Source organism: Daphnia pulex, chromosome 10 (assembly GCF_021134715.1).
Source record: "Daphnia pulex isolate KAP4 chromosome 10, ASM2113471v1".
NCBI lineage: Eukaryota > Metazoa > Arthropoda > Branchiopoda > Diplostraca > Daphniidae > Daphnia > Daphnia pulex.
The window spans coordinates 13,440,732-13,459,355 of record NC_060026.1 but is presented as its reverse complement, the minus strand read 5'-3'; the positions used below and the strand labels follow the sequence as shown (position 1 = coordinate 13,459,355).

The window sequence follows — 18,624 nt, the reverse complement described above, 5'->3', positions numbered from 1 at the left end:
TTTACGATCTAATAATAATAAAACTGATGGGACATTCTGAAGGAATTTTGAGGAATGGAAACGTCGATTCAAACTTAAATGTAATTAAAAATAGCGTAAGAATAAATTTTAGTTGTCACATTGGAGAACATGGCAGCCAACAACATGGAATATTTCTTTTGTTTGTTGATTTATGCGGACCCCGTGATTCAATCATTTGTTTGATATCTGTGACGTGCATCGCAATACTCTGTGGCTGCCACTTAGCTCTTGGGTTTATTTTGATAAAGAGGGAGAAAAGGGATAAATTAATTTTTACCATAAAAAAAGAAGGCACAACTTTGTTTTTGGTCGATTAATCCGGCCCATTATCACGTAGCAAATACGTAAACTGTCAGTTAGTTGCGTCACAGACTAAGAGGGTAAAGACTACGAACGGCTATAAACCCCTTGAAGCGATGCGCGTCCTATGCCGTATGGTGGCGCGTCAAGCACACTCTACCAAAGCCATTATTTTTCCTTTTTCCCTACTGATATGAGTCTTCACACACCGTAAATTTGTAAGTGAACCATTAATATTTCAATAGTGAATTTTTGTGTAAATATAGCTTAGATATCCACCATGTTGTGTGAATTTTTTAAAAATTATATGTGATCTCTAGACACAATCTAAAAATTCATTTATTAAACCCCCTTTTGCCCATTTTCAAGCCCAGGAAACAGCGTTTCAAGATTTTCTGAAATGGGCCTGAAAATCGTGAAACGCTGTTTCCTGGCCCTGAAAATGGGCAAAAAGGGGGTTTAATAAAGGAATTTATAGATTGTGTCTAGAGATCACACAGAAATTTGTAAAAATTCACACAACATGGGGGATATCTAAGCTATATTTACAAAAAAATTCACTATTGAAATGTTAATGGTTCACTTACAAATTTACGGTGTGTGAAGACTCATATCAGTAGGGAAAAAGGAAAAACAAGACCCTTCCAGGTTCGCCCTCGGGTATTAACGTGCAAGATATCAGTTAAAAGCTTTTGCTTATATTTTCAAAACAATTAAAATGTAGGAATTTCGTAAGATTTTGTTTATTGTAATTTCCTGGATTTTTTTTCTTTATCATTTACGAAATAAATTTATTATTATTTTATCATTTATCATTTTACGAAATTCTTGAGTTAAACTCAGACAGTGGCCCAATTTCTCCATCACAAGGGCTGAGGTAAAAAGGCAACAGTTCAGGTTACAAGATCGAAGCCATATTTTAGGAAAAAAGTTTGAGGCAAGGCAACAATTCAGGGAAACAGATGGAGGCAACAATTCGAGAAAAAAGATGGAGGCAATTAGCTGCAGTCGATGTTTAAGGACGTCAAGTAATTAAGATCTTCAGACAATCAGTAAAAAAGGATTTGTTTACTGATTGTCTTTAAGCCACTCCCTCAGCTCCCTTTCATCAGGTATATCCGGGTTGATCTAAAGAGAATACACAAGAAAAAAAAATCCCGATGAAAAAAACTGCTGGAGAAATATTATTGAGTTTAAACTAACCATGATTACCGAATCATCGAAGGAGTCTAGGAATATTTCTCCACTATCGCGTGCGAATGCAGAAACCTTAACACCTCCAAATGCAACAATGGCGTTATCCAGGCTACTGAGCTGAAATAGCTTTAGCTTTGCGACTGAGTGCAGTACCCACGGCTGAAAAGTTCTTGTCCCTGCGAAAATAAATAACTTTAAAACTGTCGGAAGCAAAATTTGTCTGATTAAAAATTTCACCTCAAATCAGCGTAAAGCTCTTCGGCCGAGTTTAGAACAACAGATTTAACAGAGCTACCATCAGAGCGAGGTGACTGGCCCGCATTTGATGAGGCTTGAAAATTTTCTCCTGGAAGCTTGACTGTATCTAAATAACAATGAAACCACAAAATGCAAGTAAAATAATTGTTTTACTCAGAAGCTAACAATACTTTCTTACTATGTTTTATTCCATGGAATTCGTCGATAAGACCCTCATAGGTCAACTGAGTGACAACAGGAGTTATCAAATCTACAGTCCTATCAATGATCATGAGAGTGTCGAACAACGGAGACATGGGGGGATCACAGTCTACCCCAATATCACGTCGCATTCGAGTCATCAATTCGAATACGTTACGGGCATGGCGCCCCTTACCCACAACGTTGGGGAAAATGCCATATAAACTTTGGAGGGACATTAACCCATGAGCAATTTGGTGTAAGGAGCTGATTTCATTGTCAACATATAAATCCTGAGAATAAATTTGAAGAAATTGATGACAAGCAATCCCTTTCAAAGTTTGGCTCATAAATAAATACCTTGAAAACATTATCGAGTTCCATTGAAATGACATCACTATCTAGTGGGAAAAAATCAGCAGGCAGTTCATCAATAGAAGTAAGAGTTCCATACACTCCTTTGTCCTAAATGAAGTAATAATTTTGTCAACAATTTCTTCTTCGCTGATTTAAGTAACTTTAACCAACCTTGAGCCGCTGTTCACATACTGCACTTCGTCGGGAGACAAAAATTAACTGATATTCCTTACTAGCAGAATGTCCTTGGCTTTCTTCGCTGAAATGTAAATTAACTTATTGTTGACTATTTAAAGTTAAAATATGTAGATTATTCATACCTGTGCAAGTTATCGGCAATACAATCCATCAGCTCAACTTCAGGTCTTGTGATGAACAGCATATTTTTAACAGATATGGAAGGCAAGCGCCCAGGTTTTAACTGAAACATTTTTACAACATCTAGTTCCTTAAGAAAACTGTATTCTGCCACCAAACCAATGGGGCCAGTGAGTTGTTCATCCCAAAATATTGCCTAGCATAATTGATGAATTTACGTACATTTCTTAAATGGAATAGCACACACCAAAATACCTTTGTTCCACTGAACTTCTCTAAAAGAGAAACAATATCCTGTAACAATAACAAAACTGTTGACGAAATTTATTTTTACTGAACAAGACATCAACAGACTGTCAACAGACAACCTAATGGATTTTGTGGTTGTCCTAAGTCACAAAAAGCTAATGACTAAATCCGCATAAAATAAAATAAAATTTAGTATCACCAATGCTCATCTTCTCCTGTCCTTAACTTTCTTTCTGAAACAGACACGTGCACATCCAAATTTAGGTGAGGACGATACATATTCATGTCTAACTTCTAATCATTAGCCTAACAGTCAAAATAAAATTTATCGTGAGGCATTACAATTATGGTAAATTATTTCAGTGCTTACCATACATGATGACTACTCATCATATGGTATTTATATCAGTGAGTGACTCACAGAAATGGTTTAGTGCACTATGAAAATCAAGAAACCCATTTTATGGTCATTTTCCTGGGCGTCACAACAAAATCAATGAGTGACTCACAGAAATGGTTTAATACACTACCATGAAAATCAAGCAAACCCATTTTATGGTCATTTTCCTGGGCGTCACAACAAAATTAGTTAGGCAAACAAAATACGTAAGAAAACTCAAAATAATAAATGATATTGCGTTGATTTACCCTTCATGAAGCATTTAGCTATGCGAAACAATTACAATGACAATGATGAATAAGGTAATCCATAGTATAGTCTTTTGCCTAAGAATTGAAACAGGAATGTTGAAATTATGCGTTACTTTAATAATTACAAATTGCAAGCTAACCATGTCAACATGATGACGACGTTCGGTAACTGACTAACTGATAAATCAGACAACAAAAACAAAACAAACAGACAATCGAATTGATGTTGTGGTTGTCCTAAGTCACAAAAAGCTAATGACTAAATCCGCATAAAATTAAATTAAATTTAGTATTACCAAATGAATCGAAACTTACCTATCCGCTGAGATAAATTACTGTAAGTTTACACAAAAAGTTTGAAGAAAATCGATGCAGTAGTTTAGATTTCTATAAATTTATTCTGATTCTGAATTAAAGGTTCTGGAAGCCTGGCCCAGAACAGCGTACACTCCCCCCACATCCCTCCCCCTCCTACACACCCAGACACCCGCATTTACTTTAATGCCTTCTGGTAGTACAAGTACTACCCTCAGGGATAATGGCTTTGGTAGAGTGTGCTCGACGCGCCACCATACGGCATAGGACGAGCATCGCTTCAAGCATTCCTCTTAGCCCTATCCCCGATCGTAGTCTTTACCCTCTTAGTCTGTGGTTGCGTCTTGAAGGATGTGGACTAGATGAACCCCTTACTCGGACAAGCAACTTTTCAGTTCTAATCTTAAATAAACAATCGCTTATTTACATTAAAGTCGGACCTTTGTTTAGTACACAATATTGACTAAACAGTTTACACTAAACTTAAATAATGGACAATACTGACCTGACTGCTGACTCTTATTATTTACTTCATCTGGTGATTGATTGGATGTTTTTTTAGTAAAAACAAAACTGTTGATTTAGTCAATTCGACTATAAGTGAGAGGTGATTAAATAACACCCAGCAGTTGTGTGTGTCTTATCGGTGTCAAATTCTAAAGGCTTTGACGTCATCATTGATCAATATAAAGAGCCGTAACCAGTCACTATCTCTTTATGCATCGAAAAATCGTTGGCAATCAAGTGAACAATGAAAATCGCAGCTCTAATTCTGGTTGCTGTCGCCCTTGCCCAGGTAAAATCTTAAATTCTTTGACAAATACAAAACTGAAATTACCGTCAACTTTCTGTATTGAAATCAACTCAGGCGGCAGAGATCCCGAAGCTTAGAAACTTTCGCAATCCAGCTAATTTGCCTCCCAGGTCTGCTCTTTTCCCTCGCCCAAGCCAAGTCCAGGGCCCAGGCTACTTTGTCCCCACTGGCGAGCACGCTCACGTCTTCAGCACCCGTGGTAAGACCCACAACGTATTTTTTTAATGACGATCACGAAATCATTTGTCGATTTTTGCCAGGTGTTTGCGGACAAGTCAAGAACCAAGAGTCTGAGCGCATCGTCGGTGGAGTTGAGGCGGTCCCTCACGAGTTCCCATGGTCAGTCTAATTTTTTTTAAATAATTTTGTAGTTGTGTCATTCGTTTTTTAATCGGATTTGACCGACAGGCAAGTAGCTCTGGTTGTTGACGATTCCTGGTTCTGCGGAGCTACCATCATTTCCGCCGACTGGATTTTGACTGCTGCCCACTGCACCGATGGAGGCCGATCCTTCGAAGTCATCCTTGGCGCCCACAACAAGAACATTGTCGAGCCAACCCAAGTCAGAATCATGGCCACCGAATTCACCATGCATCCCAAATGGAATTCCGCCAGGTTGCAGAATGACGTTGCCCTGATCAAGTTGCCAACACCTGTCAGCTTCACCCGTAAGCAATTGAATTAAATAGACTATAGATGATTCTCATTCTGAAAATTAAAATTTGCTTTTACAGCTGAAATCGCCCCCATCTGCTTGGCACCAAACACCGAACCGGATCACGTTGGCGACATTCTCTTGGCTTCCGGCTGGGGACTCGACTCCGACAGTAATTTTCCTAACGATTTTGGCAACAAAATAACATGTTTAAAATTCGAAAATGTTATCCGATTAAAAAGGTGCAACATCAACCACAGCCAATCTCCGTAAAGTCAACGCTCCCGGAATCAGCGTAGCAGACTGCCAGGACGTTTACGGCAACGGTGTGCTGGATTCAGTTCTCTGCATCGACACCACCGGCGGCCATGGAACTTGCAACGTACGCTCAACACTTTCCCATCTGTCGTCAACCCACGTATACGTTGATTTCATATCTAATCTTGGTTTTTATTTCGATTAGGGTGACTCTGGCGGCCCATTGAGCTACATCAACAACGGAGTTTACAACCAGGTCGGCCTTGTCAGTTTCGGTTCGGCCAGCGGATGTGAATTGGGATACCCAACTGGATTCTCGCGCATTTCCAGCTTTGTTGACTGGATCGTCTCGGTGACTGGCTTGGTTGTCTAGATGATAACGTTGACGGTGATTTTTCCTGTTTCAACAAATTTGTTTTATTACGTCAAACGAAAATAAATGAGGCAAACTTTTTATTGCTGTCGAGCGAATTTTTGTGGCAAGAATTACTGAATAGATATTAAATTAATTTAAATTCATTTGGTTCATCCTTAAAAGCTTGAACAATAGCAAAGACTGCGTTTAAACCTTTGCACATCTTATAACTGATAAAGAAAAAAGAAGACATAAACAAAGATAAAAATTTTGTATAAAATAATTCTTTTAGGGCAAATGAAACAAACAAAGTTTGGAAAAAAATGAAACTTTGTTCTTGATAGTCACGAACGATTAAACACAAAAATCCAGTTCACGTGTGTAAGAAAACAAAAATGAGGCTTGTTCTAATTTGTTGATATGCCATCAAGGTCCCTGCGATATTTCTTATCCATTTTTCCAAAGTCTCATCATGTGTCAGTAGAACAATTTTTAAAAGAGATTTTACAACAAGTATTTTTATTACGCGGATATCAAATAGTTTGAACCTACCGTCGCCCGAGGTATACGCAGGTATAGGGTGTACGCTCATAAAGAGTTAAAACAATATAATTTTATTCGTTTTTACTATTATAACCTGCAGGTGGAATGAGCGTGAAAAATGGGACAACAGCACGGCGTTCCAACCCATGGACTAGCTGCTTATTAATGGTCGTCGCTTCTTCAAAATACCGCTATACCTTATTCTTTTACTTATGACACGTCTGAGCATGTCTGGGTCATATTCCAACTGATACCTGAGATTCTAAAAATGTGAGTTTTCATCTTAAATAAATTAAATATAATATAATTAAATAAATGTTTCAACAAAATCAGCGTATTTGGAACAATAAATAACAACATTTATTAGTAATTAACGAACAACATTTTTCTGTTGGAAAATGGATGGATATGATCACGAAAAATGTATTAAAGTTTAGCTGAAGGAGCTTCCTCGTAGACGGGATAATTCTGCGAGTAAGCTGGGACAGGAGCAGCGTAAGCTGGAGCGGAAGCAGCGTAAGCCGGAGCAGCATCGTAAGACGGAGCTTTGTATCCATTGTCGCTATGGTTGTACTCCCAGTAGTGCTCACCGTTACCGCCGTACGTATCATCCCACTTGACCTGTTCCCAACATACGATTCCCGTTATTAACTATGGCAAAAATCAAATCGAAAAGATGACAGACCTTGGTGCGGAAGCGCATATCCTTGGACTGCTCGTAGTGATTACGTCTGTGATCAGCATTTCCGCGGTTGTATCCAAATTCGTATTCGTGTTGGCTGGGCACGTTGGCGTATTGGAAGTAGCCGTCGTACTTCTTCTCATAAGCAGGTGGCGCATATTCGCCTTGCGCAACAACAGCGGCCACAACAGCGCTCAAAACCAAAATCTAAAATTTTTCATTTTGGTTTTCAGATATTAAAAATAACCAGCGAACAGGAATTCAACTCAAATTTAAACCTCAAAAAAATTGAGAAGCAATATTGTTTAACTCACCACAAGAGAAGTCTTCATGTTGGAGGATGCAATGTTAGACTGTGAATTTGTTCGTCGAGGACACAGCTTTTTATAGGGCTACTGCTCTTATTGCATTACTTGGATAACGGCTTTAAATAACTGGTGCCGACACTCCACACATTATTCGGTCATGAATCGGATGGGTTTTCCCCTTTTGTTTCGGGGCCGAAGCTGCTGTTGGCTAGGAAAGGCCACGGCCGTCACGAGCTAGTTATTTAGCAAGCAATAATAACGTATGCTCTTCACCAAAGTTTTGGGATACTGATGTGTATAATAACAATGGGCCTCTTCCGCCCGGAGGACAGACATAAATCACAATGTGAAAAAGTTGCCTTTGAATACTCGCATATTGAACTTTGTCTTCTTTCTTATCCACCAAACAAATTTGTATGCAAATTGCTTTTACATTATTTAGCGCTGGTTCGTAAGACATTGTTTAATAACCGGGACACGAAAAATCAATTCATACAAAAAAAGTTCCTGGTTCAGCAAGTGAACAGAGCATTTTTTTTTTGGGACATTTATTGATTTAATTATGTTTGGAAATTTATTATAGAGTTGAGCGCAATCATATAGTCTTCCTGGAGGAGTACTATTCCGGACCTCTATTGAATTCTTATGGTCGGAGTTGGCGAATTGGCGGATATTCAATTCATCGAAAACGGAGATCCGGATTTCAGAGAAGGTTGAAACCCTTCGCCGTTCATTTCATTTATAGCAGCTTCAGATTTTAACTTACCCAATGTCGATTTATCAGACCACTACGGTAATATTTGAGACTTAATTTAAGAATTGTTATTTTGTATTTAAGACACCCGACGTGCGCTGAGCTACTCTGTACAGAGTTTGCTGACTGCAGTTGGTGGAATTATGCATACTGATGAATATTAAATTTGCCTCAAATGTTAAAGTATTGATAATGAAAATGTACTGTAGGCCTATACAGTACAATTTTTAAACGAGAAGTGCAGAGAAGAAATTATTTCCAATAATCACAACATTTATTATTAACGAGATTTGGGACCGTCCAGGCAGTCGCATAACAAAATTTTTGAATGGGTTCTTGATGCTGAAGTATTAATTAAATCAGGAGAAAATTATTTTGTCTTGATTGAACCATGAAATAATGATTGGCTTTTTTTTTAAATTACACTTTTTTTAAATTATTATTTATGCGGTCATCTAAAAATTAAAATAATAATGCGCAAAGATGAAGATGTTTTCAATATTAACAATATTTATTATTATTACGATATTTGGAAACGAGCTGGGGGAGGATGGATGGATCATTAAGGCGTCTGACCGGCAGACACAAGGCCGCACAAATGATTTTAAAATGGAGAGACAATGTCGATGATGATGACAAGGGTATCCATTATTTCAGGCTGGAAGCAAGCTCAGTTCAGTAAAATAATAACAATTATTTACTGTTTACCAGCTGCTGGGGCTGGCTCGAAGGATGGAATGTTCTCGGAATAACCCGGTGCGGAGTAAGCCGGTGCGGAGTAAGCTGGGGCGGGGTAAGCTGGGGCATCATAGGCGGGAGCTTTGTATCCAGCATCCGCATGGTTGTATTCCCAGTAGTGCTCACCATTTCCGGCGTAGGTATCAGCCCACTTGACCTGTTTGAATTATAAAAAAAAACATAAGAACGACTGAATAAGGGAAAACGGAATTGAATGGATAATAACAGGCCTTGGTGCGGAAACGGCTGTCCTTGGACTGCTCGTAATGATTGCGATTGTGTTGAGCGTTTCCGCGGTTGTATCCGAATTCGTATTCCTCTGGACCAGGCACGTTGGCGTACTGGAAATAGCCGTCGTACTTCTTCTCGTAGGCAGGTGGCGCATATTCGCCATCCGCAACAACAGCGGCCACAACGGCGCTCAAAACCAGAATCTAAAATTTTTCATTTTGGTTTTCAGTATTAAAAATAACCACCGAGGAAGAATTCAGCTCAAACTTAAAACTCCAAAATAAGAAGAAATATTGTTTAACTCACCACAAGAGAAGTCTTCATGTTAGAGGAGGCAATGTTAGACTGTGAATTTGTTCGTCGACAACACAGCTTTTTATAGGGCCAGCCCAGTGGCTTGCGAAAACTGATGCCAACCCCATTATCCAGTCCTGAATTCGGTTAGGTTTTCTCTTTTGTTTTTGCTTTACTATTATTGCAAAGGCCAAGGCCGCGATCTCGTTGTTTAATGTCCAATTTAATATATGCAACATTATTCGGAAATCATTTTGGTTATTGAGCATATGTTTAGCTGTTGAAAAAAAAAATTTTGTTTAAAGTAACGTTCACTTCCGATAGTGTAAACATTTTATATGTTATCTGGGTGAATTCAAAATAAAATCAGAATTAGTAAATTATTTTTCATTGAATGAAACGACAAAATTATGAACGAGATTGCATAATTTTTTTCATTTATTTTCAACATCCCTGTACTGTAAATATTACGTGAATTATTAAAGCTGATCAGATGCTCAGAAATTAATTTTTATCCAAACGCGGAACTGGACTAGAAATTCAGAAGTCTGTTAACTTTTCCAATTTCAAGTAATTCCAAAGTTGTATGAAGGCTACTATTACCGGCTATTACAAAGAAATGACCAGGAGATACAGGTTTAATTAAAGGAAGCGCGATACCAAGGAGTACACCCGTTACAGTTTTATCCTTATAGGAATGTCACCCGTCGAAATCCATCCATATACAACCAGCCTTTTACTGGCTTTAGACTTGAGGAATAATCGAATCGCCAACGATCTAGGATTTTGGGATTTAGTACTTTCCTCTTCGGCAAAAAAACAAATGAGAAAATAAATCAATTTTGCGTGACGTGAGCTTATATAGCTGCTCTGAGCTGCACAGTCGTAGACCCCTTGATTTACGACAGCTGCTGCTAATAGCCGAATTATTATTCAACTGATGGCAGATATTCTAAAAACTACCTCCTGTATTCATAATTAAATTTATGCGGCAATTTCAAAATGAAATTAAAAATTTGCAAAGAAGAAGACGTTTCCAATATTAACAACATTTATTATAATTAACAAGATTTGGGGACGATCGGGTGGGAAATGGATGGATCGATAAGGCGTCTGACCAGCAGACACAAGGCCGCACAAATGATTTTAGAATGGAGAGACAATGTCGATGATGATGACAAGGATATCCATGGTTTTTTGTGCTGGGAGCAAGCTCGGCCCAGTAAATAATAATAATTATTTACTGTTTACTAGCTGCTGGGGCTGGCTCGAAGGATGGAATGTTCTCGGAATAACCCGGTGCGGAGTAAGCCGGTGCGGAGTAAGCTGGGGCGGGGTAAGCTGGGGCTTCATAGGCGGGAGCTTTGTATCCAGCATCCGCATGGTTGTATTCCCAGTAGTGCTCACCATATCCAGCGTAGGTATCAGCCCACTTGACCTGATTTCATCAAATATACGGATATTAATTACTCTATAAAGCTTAGCGAAAACGGAATTCAATGGATATAACAGACCTTGGTGCGGAAACGGCTATCCTTTGACTGCTCGTAATGGTTGCGATTATGTTGAGCATTTCCGCGGTTGTATCCGAATTCGTATTCGTGTGGACCAGGCGCATTGGCGTACTGGAAATAGCCGTCGTACTTCTTCTCGTAAGCAGGTGGCGCATATTCGCCTTCAGCAACAACAGCGGCCACAACGGCACTCAAAACCAGAATCTAAAATTTGTCATTTTAGTGTTCAGAATTAAAAATAACCAGCGAAGAGGCTTTTAGCTCAAATTTAAACCTCAAAAAAATTAAGAAGAAATATTATTTAACTCACCACAAGAGAAGTCTTCATGTTAGAGGAGGCAATGTTAGACTGTGAATTTGTTCGTCGACAACACAGCTTTTTATAGGGCCAGCCCAGTGGCTTGCGAAAACTGATGCCAACCCCATTATCCAGTCCTGAATTCGGTTAGGTTTTCTCTTTTGTTTTTGCTTTACTATTATTGCAAAGGCCAAAGCCGCGATCTCGTTGTTTAATGTCCAATTTAATATTTGCAACATTATTAGGAAATCATTTGGTTATTGAACATATGTTTAGCTGTTAAAAAAATTGTTGTTTAGAGTAACGTTCACTTCCGATAGTGTAAACGTTTTATATGTTATCTGGGTGAATTTTCAATAAAATCAGAATTAAATTATTTTTCATTGAATGAAACAACAAAATTATGAACGAGATTGCATTATGTATTTCATTTATTTTAAACATCCCTGTACTGTAAACTGTACATATTACGTGAATTAATAAAGCTGATCAGATGCTCAAAAGTAAATTTTTATCCAAACGCGGAACTGGACTAGAAATTCAGAAGTCTTTTAACTTCTCCGCCAATTTCAATTCATTCCAAAGTTGTATGAAGGCTACTATTACAAAGAAATGACCCGGAGATACCGGTTTAATTAAACGAAACGCGATACCAGCAAGGAGTACATCCGTTACAGTTTTATCCTTATAGGAATGTCATACATCAAGGAGGGAAATCCATCCATATACAACCAGCCTTTTGCTGGCTTCAGACTTGAGGAATAATCAAATCGCCAAACGATCTAGGATTTTGGGATGTGGTACTTTCCTCTTCTGCGAAAAAAGCAAATGGGAAAATAAACCAACTTTGTGTGATGTGAGCTTATAACTGCTCTGAGGTGCACAGTCGGAGAGCCGTTAATTGCCGAATTATATTATTCAACTGATGGCAGATATTTGAATAAACTACCGCCTTTATCCTATACCCTACATCCTATATCTACATTAATAATTACATTTATGTGGTAATTTCAAAATGAAACTAAAAATATGCAAAGAAGAAGACGTTTCCAATATTAACAACTTTTATTATTATTAACGAGGGGACGATCGAGTGGGGAATGGATGGATCGATAAGGCATCTGACCGGCAGACACAAGGCCGCACAAATATTTTAAAATGGAGAGACAATGTCGATGATGATGACAAGGATATCCATATGGTTTTAGTGCTGGAAGCAAGCTCAGTTCAGTAAAATAATAACAATTATTTACTGTTTACCAGCTGGGGCTGGCTCGAAGGATGGAATGTTCTCGGAGTAACCCGGTGCGGAGTAAGCCGGTGCGGCGTAAGCTGGGGCTTCATAGGCGGGAGCTTTGTATCCAGCATCCGCATGGTTGTACTCCCAGTAGTGCTCACCATATCCGGAGTAGGCATCATTCCACTTGACCTGATTTCATCAAATATAATAGTGATATTAATTACGGTGGAAAACGGAATTCAATGGATGGCAGACCTTGGTGCGGAAACGGTGATCCTTGGACTGCTCGTACTGGTTGCGGTTGTGTTGAGCGTTTCCGCGGTTGTATCCGAATTCGTATTCGTATGGGCCGGGCACGTTGGCGTACTGGAAGTAGCCGTCGTACTTCTTCTCGTAAGCAGGTGGCGCATATTCGCCATCCGCAACAACAGCGGCCACAACGGCACTCAAAACCAGAATCTAAAATTTTCCATTTTGGTTTTCAGATATTAAAAATAACCACCGAGGAAGAATTCAGCTCAAACTTAAACCCAAAAAATTAAGAAGCAATATTGTTTTACTCACCACAAGCGAAGTCTTCATGTTAGAGGAGGCAAAGAACGACTGTGAATTTGTTTGTCGACTACCCAGCTTTTATAGGGCCCGTACAGTGGCTTACAAAAACGGATTCCGCACTATTTTCCAGTCCTGAATTCGGTTAGGTTTTCTCTTTAGTTTTTTTTTTTTAGTATGTTTGTTTGTTTTGCGGTTGTAAAGGCCACGACCGCGATCTGGTTATTTCAGGTGCAACTACTTTTTGCAACGTTCGGATAGGGAAATACGTTAACAATAGCTAGGCTTAACTACATTGGTAAATTAAAACCCACAGATTTCATAATGCATATTCCGTGTTTATTTAGCAGATGTTTAGCTGTTTCATAAAAATTTAACCGTTCAAAGTTACGTTCACTATTTAGAGTGTGAAAATTTCACATTATATTTTATCTGGCCGAATTTCAAATGATATCAGAAGAAGATTATTTTGTCATGATTGAACGATGAAATTATTAATGCCTTTCATTATTTAATTCACTTATTTTTAACATCTTTTCCGGTACACGTTGGGTGAATTATTTAAGCTAATCAGATGCTCAAAAATTAATTTTCATCCAAACACGGAACTCGACTAAAAAATCAGAAGTCGATTAATTTTCTAATTCCAAAGTTGTAAAGGCTAAGCGTATAAAGAAGAGCCCAAATTATACAGGTGAAGAGAGGTAAGGTAGCGCGGTATTAAACGATAGAGACGTTACGGTTTCATCCTTATACAGGAATGTCACACATAAAGTAGTGAAATCCATCCTTACAATAGAGGAATCATTTTTGCGGAAGAATAATCACCAACGATCTGGGGATTTGATTTGGTACTTTAATCAACCCATTTTACGAATGTGAGCTTATAGATGCTCTGAGTTGCACAGTTGGAGACCCGTTCTTTTGCGACAGCTAAAATAGCTGATAGCCGAATTATCCAACTGATGACAGGCTAAATCAATACATTCGAAAAACTATACCTCCAATGTTCAGAATTAAATTTATGTGGAAATTTTAAAATGAAACTAATAATACGCAAAGATGTAGACGACTCCAATATTAACAACATTTATTATTATTAACGAGAATTGGGGACGATCGGGTGGGGAATGGATGGATCGATAAGGCATCTGACCGGCAGACACAAGGCCGCACAAATGATTTTAAAATGGAGAGACAATGTCGATGATGATGACAAGGATATCCATATGGTTTTAGTGCTGGGAGCAAGCTCAGTTCAGTAAAATAATAATTATTATTTACTGTTTACCAGCTGCTGGGGCTGGCTCGAAGGATGGAATGTTCTCGGAATAACCCGGTGCGGAGTAAGCCGGGGCTTCATAGGCGGGCGCTTTGTATCCAGCATCCGCATGGTTGTATTCCCAGTAGTGCTCACCATATCCGGCGTAGTTATCAGCCCACTTAACCTGATTTCACCAAATATACAGACATTAATTACGGTGGAAAACGGAATTGAATGGATGGCAGACCTTGGTGCGGAAACGGTGATCCTTGGACTGCTCGTACTGGTTGCGATTGTGATCAGCATTTCCGCGGTTGTATCCGAATTCGTACTCGTATTGGCTGGGCACATTGGCGTACTGGAAATAGCCGTCGTACTTCTTCTCGTAAGCAGGTGGCGCATATTCGCCATCCGCAACAACAGCGGCCACAACGGCGCTCAAAACCAAAATCTAAAATTTGTCATTTTAGTTTTAAGAATTAAAAATAACCAGCGAAGAGGAAATCAGCCTAAACTTAAACCCTCTAAAAAGTTGAGAAGAAGCAATTGTTTTAACTCACCACAAGAGAAGTCTTCATGTTGTTGGAGGATGCAAAGTTAGACTGCGAATATCATCCTCAACTCCACCGGGCGCCTTATATACACCTCCGAGTCTTCCATCGAGCCCAGCACATTATTCGGTCATGTATTCTTTCGCCGTTTCCCTTTTGCTGTTGTTCTTGTTTTGTTTTTTTGGTTTTGAGGCCAAAGCTGTTACCTGTAATAAAGGACCACAACCATGGGCTGAAGTTATTAATAACAATGCCCATATATACTTAATTTCGGTGAATTGGATCGGACGACTATGGACTACATATTTTGCAAATAGTTATTAATAGAAGAAATGAGGTACTAGCAAAACAATTCGCAGTTTTATTGGCTCCGCAAAGGAAGTCAAACGATTGAGTCTTGTTTTTTTTCTTACATCATTTCTAGTTGAAAATGTTAACGCAAGATGGGCCGGGCCCTTTCCTCCAGGAAAGAAAAATCGGACAAAGATCTTGTGCTACAAGATTTCCAAAATAAAATAACATGGGAGCAATGCTCGAGATTTAATTGAGTGTCGAAGAGTTATCGCTTATTTTATAAGGGATCGCACAAGAATCGTTTTCTGTTCTGACCTATACGTGACATTATCAATATCAAATTTTATAGACAAATCATTTGGACAAAACAAATAGTATAAAAGTCCAATCGCTTGATGGGCAACTGTTTGCTGCCATGACATGCAAGAAAAAACAGATTCGGATTTCTATTCTTCATCTCGTGTCAAAACAAAGCCATGTTGCACTGTGATCCTTTCACAACAAACACAACCTATGCGCAGTTGATATTTACGTTGCAAACAAACAGACCTGATAAGAAAATCGAGCGACTTTATACCTTAGACTGAAATAAACTTCAATATGTGAAGCCATAGAAACACGAGCGCCCATTTGTTCAATCAACGATTTCAACATCCTACGCAAGATATCATTTCGGCTTATAAATTAGGATCGTTTTAAAATTATTTTCTCATTCGTTGATCTTCCTCTTGCAATAGCCGAGTGAACTCTACAATGAAATTATTCCTGGTCGCTGTTTTGGCTCTCGCCGTCCTTTCTCAGGTACAAACTCGTCTCGGTACCTCAATTCATTTGTGCTTACTTTAATTGATACCTGAATATTTTAATCCCATAATTTGTATAGGCGGCTGAGATTCCGATGAAGAGAAACCTTCGCCCGAGGTCCGAACTCTTTCCCCGTGCCCCAGTGGCTCCCGGCCCGGGTCACATCGTCGTGACAGAACCGGCCAAGCCAGTCGACATGCGTGGTAATTTTAATTGCATTCATAATTATATCCTATACGATAAATTACATGATGATTTGATTGTTGACAGGCTTCTGTGGTCAGGCCAAAGTCGATTCCAGCCGCATCGTTGGCGGAGTGGAGGCCGTTCCCCACGAGTTCCCTTGGTAAATTTGCATTTCATTATTCAAATTAGGAGATGAAATAATTACATTACTCCAAAACAAATATAGGCAAGTGGCTGTTACCATCGACGGAAGCAGCTTCTGCGGAGGCACCCTCATCTCCGACGAGTGGGTCATGACAGCCGCCCATTGCGCCGACGGAGCCAACCGCTTCACCCTTTTATTGGGCGCTCACGACCGAACGGTGGCCGAGCCATCGCAGTTGACCATCGAAACCACCGCTCACGCCACTCACCCCAACTGGAATCCCTCGACTTTGGCCAACGACGTCGCCCTGATCCGCTTGCCGGAACCCATCACCTTCACTCGTAAGTCAATTTTAAATGATTTCAAATTTTCGCGCGCTATTCATCCAATCCAATTTTTATAAAATCACCGCGCAGCCGAAATTTCTCCACTGTGCATGTCGCCGGCCACGGAACCCGATCACGTTGGAGACACCCTCTTGGTCTCCGGATGGGGTAAGACTGCCGATGGCGCCTTCCAGTCGATCTCTCCGGTCCTCATGAAGGTGACTGCTCCGGCCATCTCGACTGCCGATTGCGCTGCCACTTATGGCGACATCATCACCGACAACATCCTCTGCATCGACACCACCGGCGGACATGGATCCTGCAATGTAAATTCAAATTTCCCGCCTAAATTTAAATTTATTCAAAATTCAATTTGTATTTTTGTTTTTAAAATACAGGGAGACTCTGGCGGCCCGTTGAGTTTTGACAACAACGGCGTTTACAACCAGGTCGGTATCGTCAGCTTCGGCTCCTCCGCTGGATGCACCAGAGGTTTGCCCGCCGGATTCACCCGCGTTTCCAGCTACGCCCAATGGATTTCCCTGGTTACCGGCTTGGTCATCTAAAATCATCAAAATTTATCATTTCATCTTTCCTTCCTTCTCCTCTCACAATTTCTCCTACAGACAAAAAAAAAAATCAAATTTCATTTCACATTTAACCTAAATACATTACAATCTTTTTTCCGTGTAAAAAGAAATCGATTTTATTACCGCGCTATTATTCAAAGACTATCGCTACCTGACACACCGAGTTCATAGACCCCGAAATTTCCAGCGGTGTCTGGTGTTCTCCATACACACGACCTTGCAATGAACGATTTGAAACAATAACCAACGACATATGGCGCGCACCTGTGTCTATAGTTATATCCAACAGTTAAGAGCTGGGCATTATAATGCTGTGAGTGTATGTCAATGACACCAGGGGCGAGTTGTGCAAATGCTCAAACAAAAACGAAACACGGAACCGAGTCGCCCATACTGCGTCGTCAATTCCGGCCGTGTTAGCGCAACCTTACACACGATATTACCAGTACACTATTTTTTAAAAAATTTATTAGTGCCATAGATTGGAAAGAAATTTAGTTTGATATGTTCTTAAATGTCGGTCATGAAGATGGATCCTTGTCAAATGGTTAGAACTCGTTTTGATTCATTTTCTCTTTAGACCTTTTACAACTTATTGGATAATCTATTTTTGTGAAATTTATATCCAACAGCTGTGCGACTCGCCGGAGGACTGTAGCAACGACAGACCCCATTCTCAGTTGTTGATGGGTTTACTCAGTCCGAATCCATCGGACGTGCCGTCCATGCTGAAATTCATCTACAACCGGGAACTGACTGGACTCGGCGAATATCTCAAAATATTTGCGAATGTCTGGTGGTCCACTAACGGGACGCTCAACGTGCGTCATCACCTCAACAGCCCAGCAGCAGCAGCAGCCGAGTTGTGTTGTTCGGCATCGGCGGATCCGCCAAACTCCCGAGGCTGTTGAGACGGAAATGGGGGGGAATGTGTAGACGACGTGGCCGGAGAAAGAGAGAGAGAGAAAAGAGCTTTGCGGTACTCCCATTTAGCAACTTGTATATATAGTTGGCCGTAGGATGTGTTCCATTGTTCCCATTATAGACGAAAAAAGGCACAGTACAGTCTCTATCTATGACGAGTTGGGTGCTGTTATTATTAATGTAGTCGGCCATATAACCAAACCGACCTATTTTCCACCAGCCCCACATATTGTTATTATTATTTGTTGCGTGTTTTCTCTTTTTCTAGATTTTTTTTCACGGTACATATTTTGACTCGTCGCTTATTTTCTCTCCCAGTTCACCATACAAGACATTTTTTTTTATTTTATTGTTTTCGCGGTTAAGAATAAGTGCAATAAACTGAAAACGTTTGCAGACATTTTTTAAAAATAGAGAATCGAGTTCAATTCGCTTGCGGAAAAGTCGCTCGGGAGTCG

General features: G+C 39.7%; 9 protein-coding genes across 10 annotated transcripts; 3 read left to right on the top strand and 6 right to left on the bottom strand.

Moving 5' to 3' along the window:
• Positions 1–1,339: 1,339 nt before the first annotated feature.
• LOC124203658 (vacuolar protein sorting-associated protein 33A-like) lies at positions 1,340–3,759 on the bottom strand. 2 transcript variants are annotated; one of them, XM_046600401.1, is made up of 12 exons: positions 3,672–3,759; positions 3,529–3,606; positions 3,251–3,447; positions 3,080–3,186; positions 2,887–3,020; positions 2,634–2,827; positions 2,485–2,572; positions 2,317–2,421; positions 1,955–2,249; positions 1,756–1,882; positions 1,525–1,694; positions 1,340–1,449 (listed from the first exon to the last, which is right to left on the bottom strand). In XM_046600401.1, the coding sequence occupies exons 6-11, from the start codon at positions 2,741–2,743 to the stop codon at positions 1,628–1,630; spliced, it is 792 nt and encodes a 263-aa protein (XP_046456357.1). In that variant the 5' UTR covers positions 2,744–2,827; positions 2,887–3,020; positions 3,080–3,186; positions 3,251–3,447; positions 3,529–3,606; positions 3,672–3,759; the 3' UTR covers positions 1,340–1,449; positions 1,525–1,627. The 2 variants fall into 2 exon arrangements, with proteins under 2 accessions (XP_046456357.1, XP_046456358.1); XM_046600402.1 differs by having other exon boundaries at positions 1,534–1,694.
• A 415-nt stretch (positions 3,760–4,174) lies between these two features.
• LOC124203651 (brachyurin-like) lies at positions 4,175–6,027 on the top strand. The gene is made up of 7 exons (XM_046600394.1): positions 4,175–4,642; positions 4,715–4,859; positions 4,921–4,999; positions 5,069–5,328; positions 5,395–5,487; positions 5,558–5,697; positions 5,779–6,027. The coding sequence occupies exons 1-7, from the start codon at positions 4,598–4,600 to the stop codon at positions 5,944–5,946; spliced, it is 930 nt and encodes a 309-aa protein (XP_046456350.1). The 5' UTR covers positions 4,175–4,597; the 3' UTR covers positions 5,947–6,027.
• Positions 6,028–6,808: 781 nt separating this feature from the next.
• Positions 6,809–7,543, bottom strand: LOC124203662. Its single transcript, XM_046600405.1, has 3 exons — positions 7,468–7,543; positions 7,157–7,360; positions 6,809–7,092 (listed from the first exon to the last, which is right to left on the bottom strand). The coding sequence occupies exons 1-3, from the start codon at positions 7,483–7,485 to the stop codon at positions 6,898–6,900; spliced, it is 417 nt and encodes a 138-aa protein (XP_046456361.1). The 5' UTR covers positions 7,486–7,543; the 3' UTR covers positions 6,809–6,897.
• Positions 7,544–8,707: 1,164 nt separating this feature from the next.
• On the bottom strand, positions 8,708–9,551 carry LOC124203660. The gene is made up of 3 exons (XM_046600403.1): positions 9,491–9,551; positions 9,184–9,387; positions 8,708–9,110 (listed from the first exon to the last, which is right to left on the bottom strand). The coding sequence occupies exons 1-3, from the start codon at positions 9,506–9,508 to the stop codon at positions 8,913–8,915; spliced, it is 420 nt and encodes a 139-aa protein (XP_046456359.1). The 5' UTR covers positions 9,509–9,551; the 3' UTR covers positions 8,708–8,912.
• A 960-nt stretch (positions 9,552–10,511) lies between these two features.
• On the bottom strand, positions 10,512–11,355 carry LOC124203661. The gene is made up of 3 exons (XM_046600404.1): positions 11,303–11,355; positions 10,993–11,196; positions 10,512–10,916 (listed from the first exon to the last, which is right to left on the bottom strand). Exons 1-3 carry the CDS (start codon positions 11,318–11,320, stop codon positions 10,719–10,721), a joined length of 420 nt encoding a protein of 139 aa, XP_046456360.1. The 5' UTR covers positions 11,321–11,355; the 3' UTR covers positions 10,512–10,718.
• Positions 11,356–12,336: 981 nt separating this feature from the next.
• LOC124203663 lies at positions 12,337–13,184 on the bottom strand. The gene is made up of 3 exons (XM_046600407.1): positions 13,095–13,184; positions 12,786–12,989; positions 12,337–12,719 (listed from the first exon to the last, which is right to left on the bottom strand). The coding sequence occupies exons 1-3, from the start codon at positions 13,110–13,112 to the stop codon at positions 12,540–12,542; spliced, it is 402 nt and encodes a 133-aa protein (XP_046456363.1). The 5' UTR covers positions 13,113–13,184; the 3' UTR covers positions 12,337–12,539.
• A 971-nt stretch (positions 13,185–14,155) lies between these two features.
• LOC124203664 lies at positions 14,156–15,067 on the bottom strand. Its single transcript, XM_046600408.1, has 3 exons — positions 14,907–15,067; positions 14,594–14,797; positions 14,156–14,530 (listed from the first exon to the last, which is right to left on the bottom strand). The coding sequence occupies exons 1-3, from the start codon at positions 14,922–14,924 to the stop codon at positions 14,363–14,365; spliced, it is 390 nt and encodes a 129-aa protein (XP_046456364.1). The 5' UTR covers positions 14,925–15,067; the 3' UTR covers positions 14,156–14,362.
• Positions 15,068–15,714: 647 nt separating this feature from the next.
• Positions 15,715–17,279, top strand: LOC124203655 (brachyurin-like). Its single transcript, XM_046600397.1, has 6 exons — positions 15,715–15,992; positions 16,075–16,198; positions 16,266–16,341; positions 16,408–16,667; positions 16,743–16,978; positions 17,051–17,279. The coding sequence occupies exons 1-6, from the start codon at positions 15,945–15,947 to the stop codon at positions 17,216–17,218; spliced, it is 912 nt and encodes a 303-aa protein (XP_046456353.1). The 5' UTR covers positions 15,715–15,944; the 3' UTR covers positions 17,219–17,279.
• A 144-nt stretch (positions 17,280–17,423) lies between these two features.
• Positions 17,424–18,598, top strand: LOC124203666. Its single transcript, XM_046600410.1, has 2 exons — positions 17,424–17,789; positions 17,875–18,598. Exons 1-2 carry the CDS (start codon positions 17,757–17,759, stop codon positions 18,151–18,153), a joined length of 312 nt encoding a protein of 103 aa, XP_046456366.1. The 5' UTR covers positions 17,424–17,756; the 3' UTR covers positions 18,154–18,598.
• Positions 18,599–18,624: the final 26 nt, after the last annotated feature.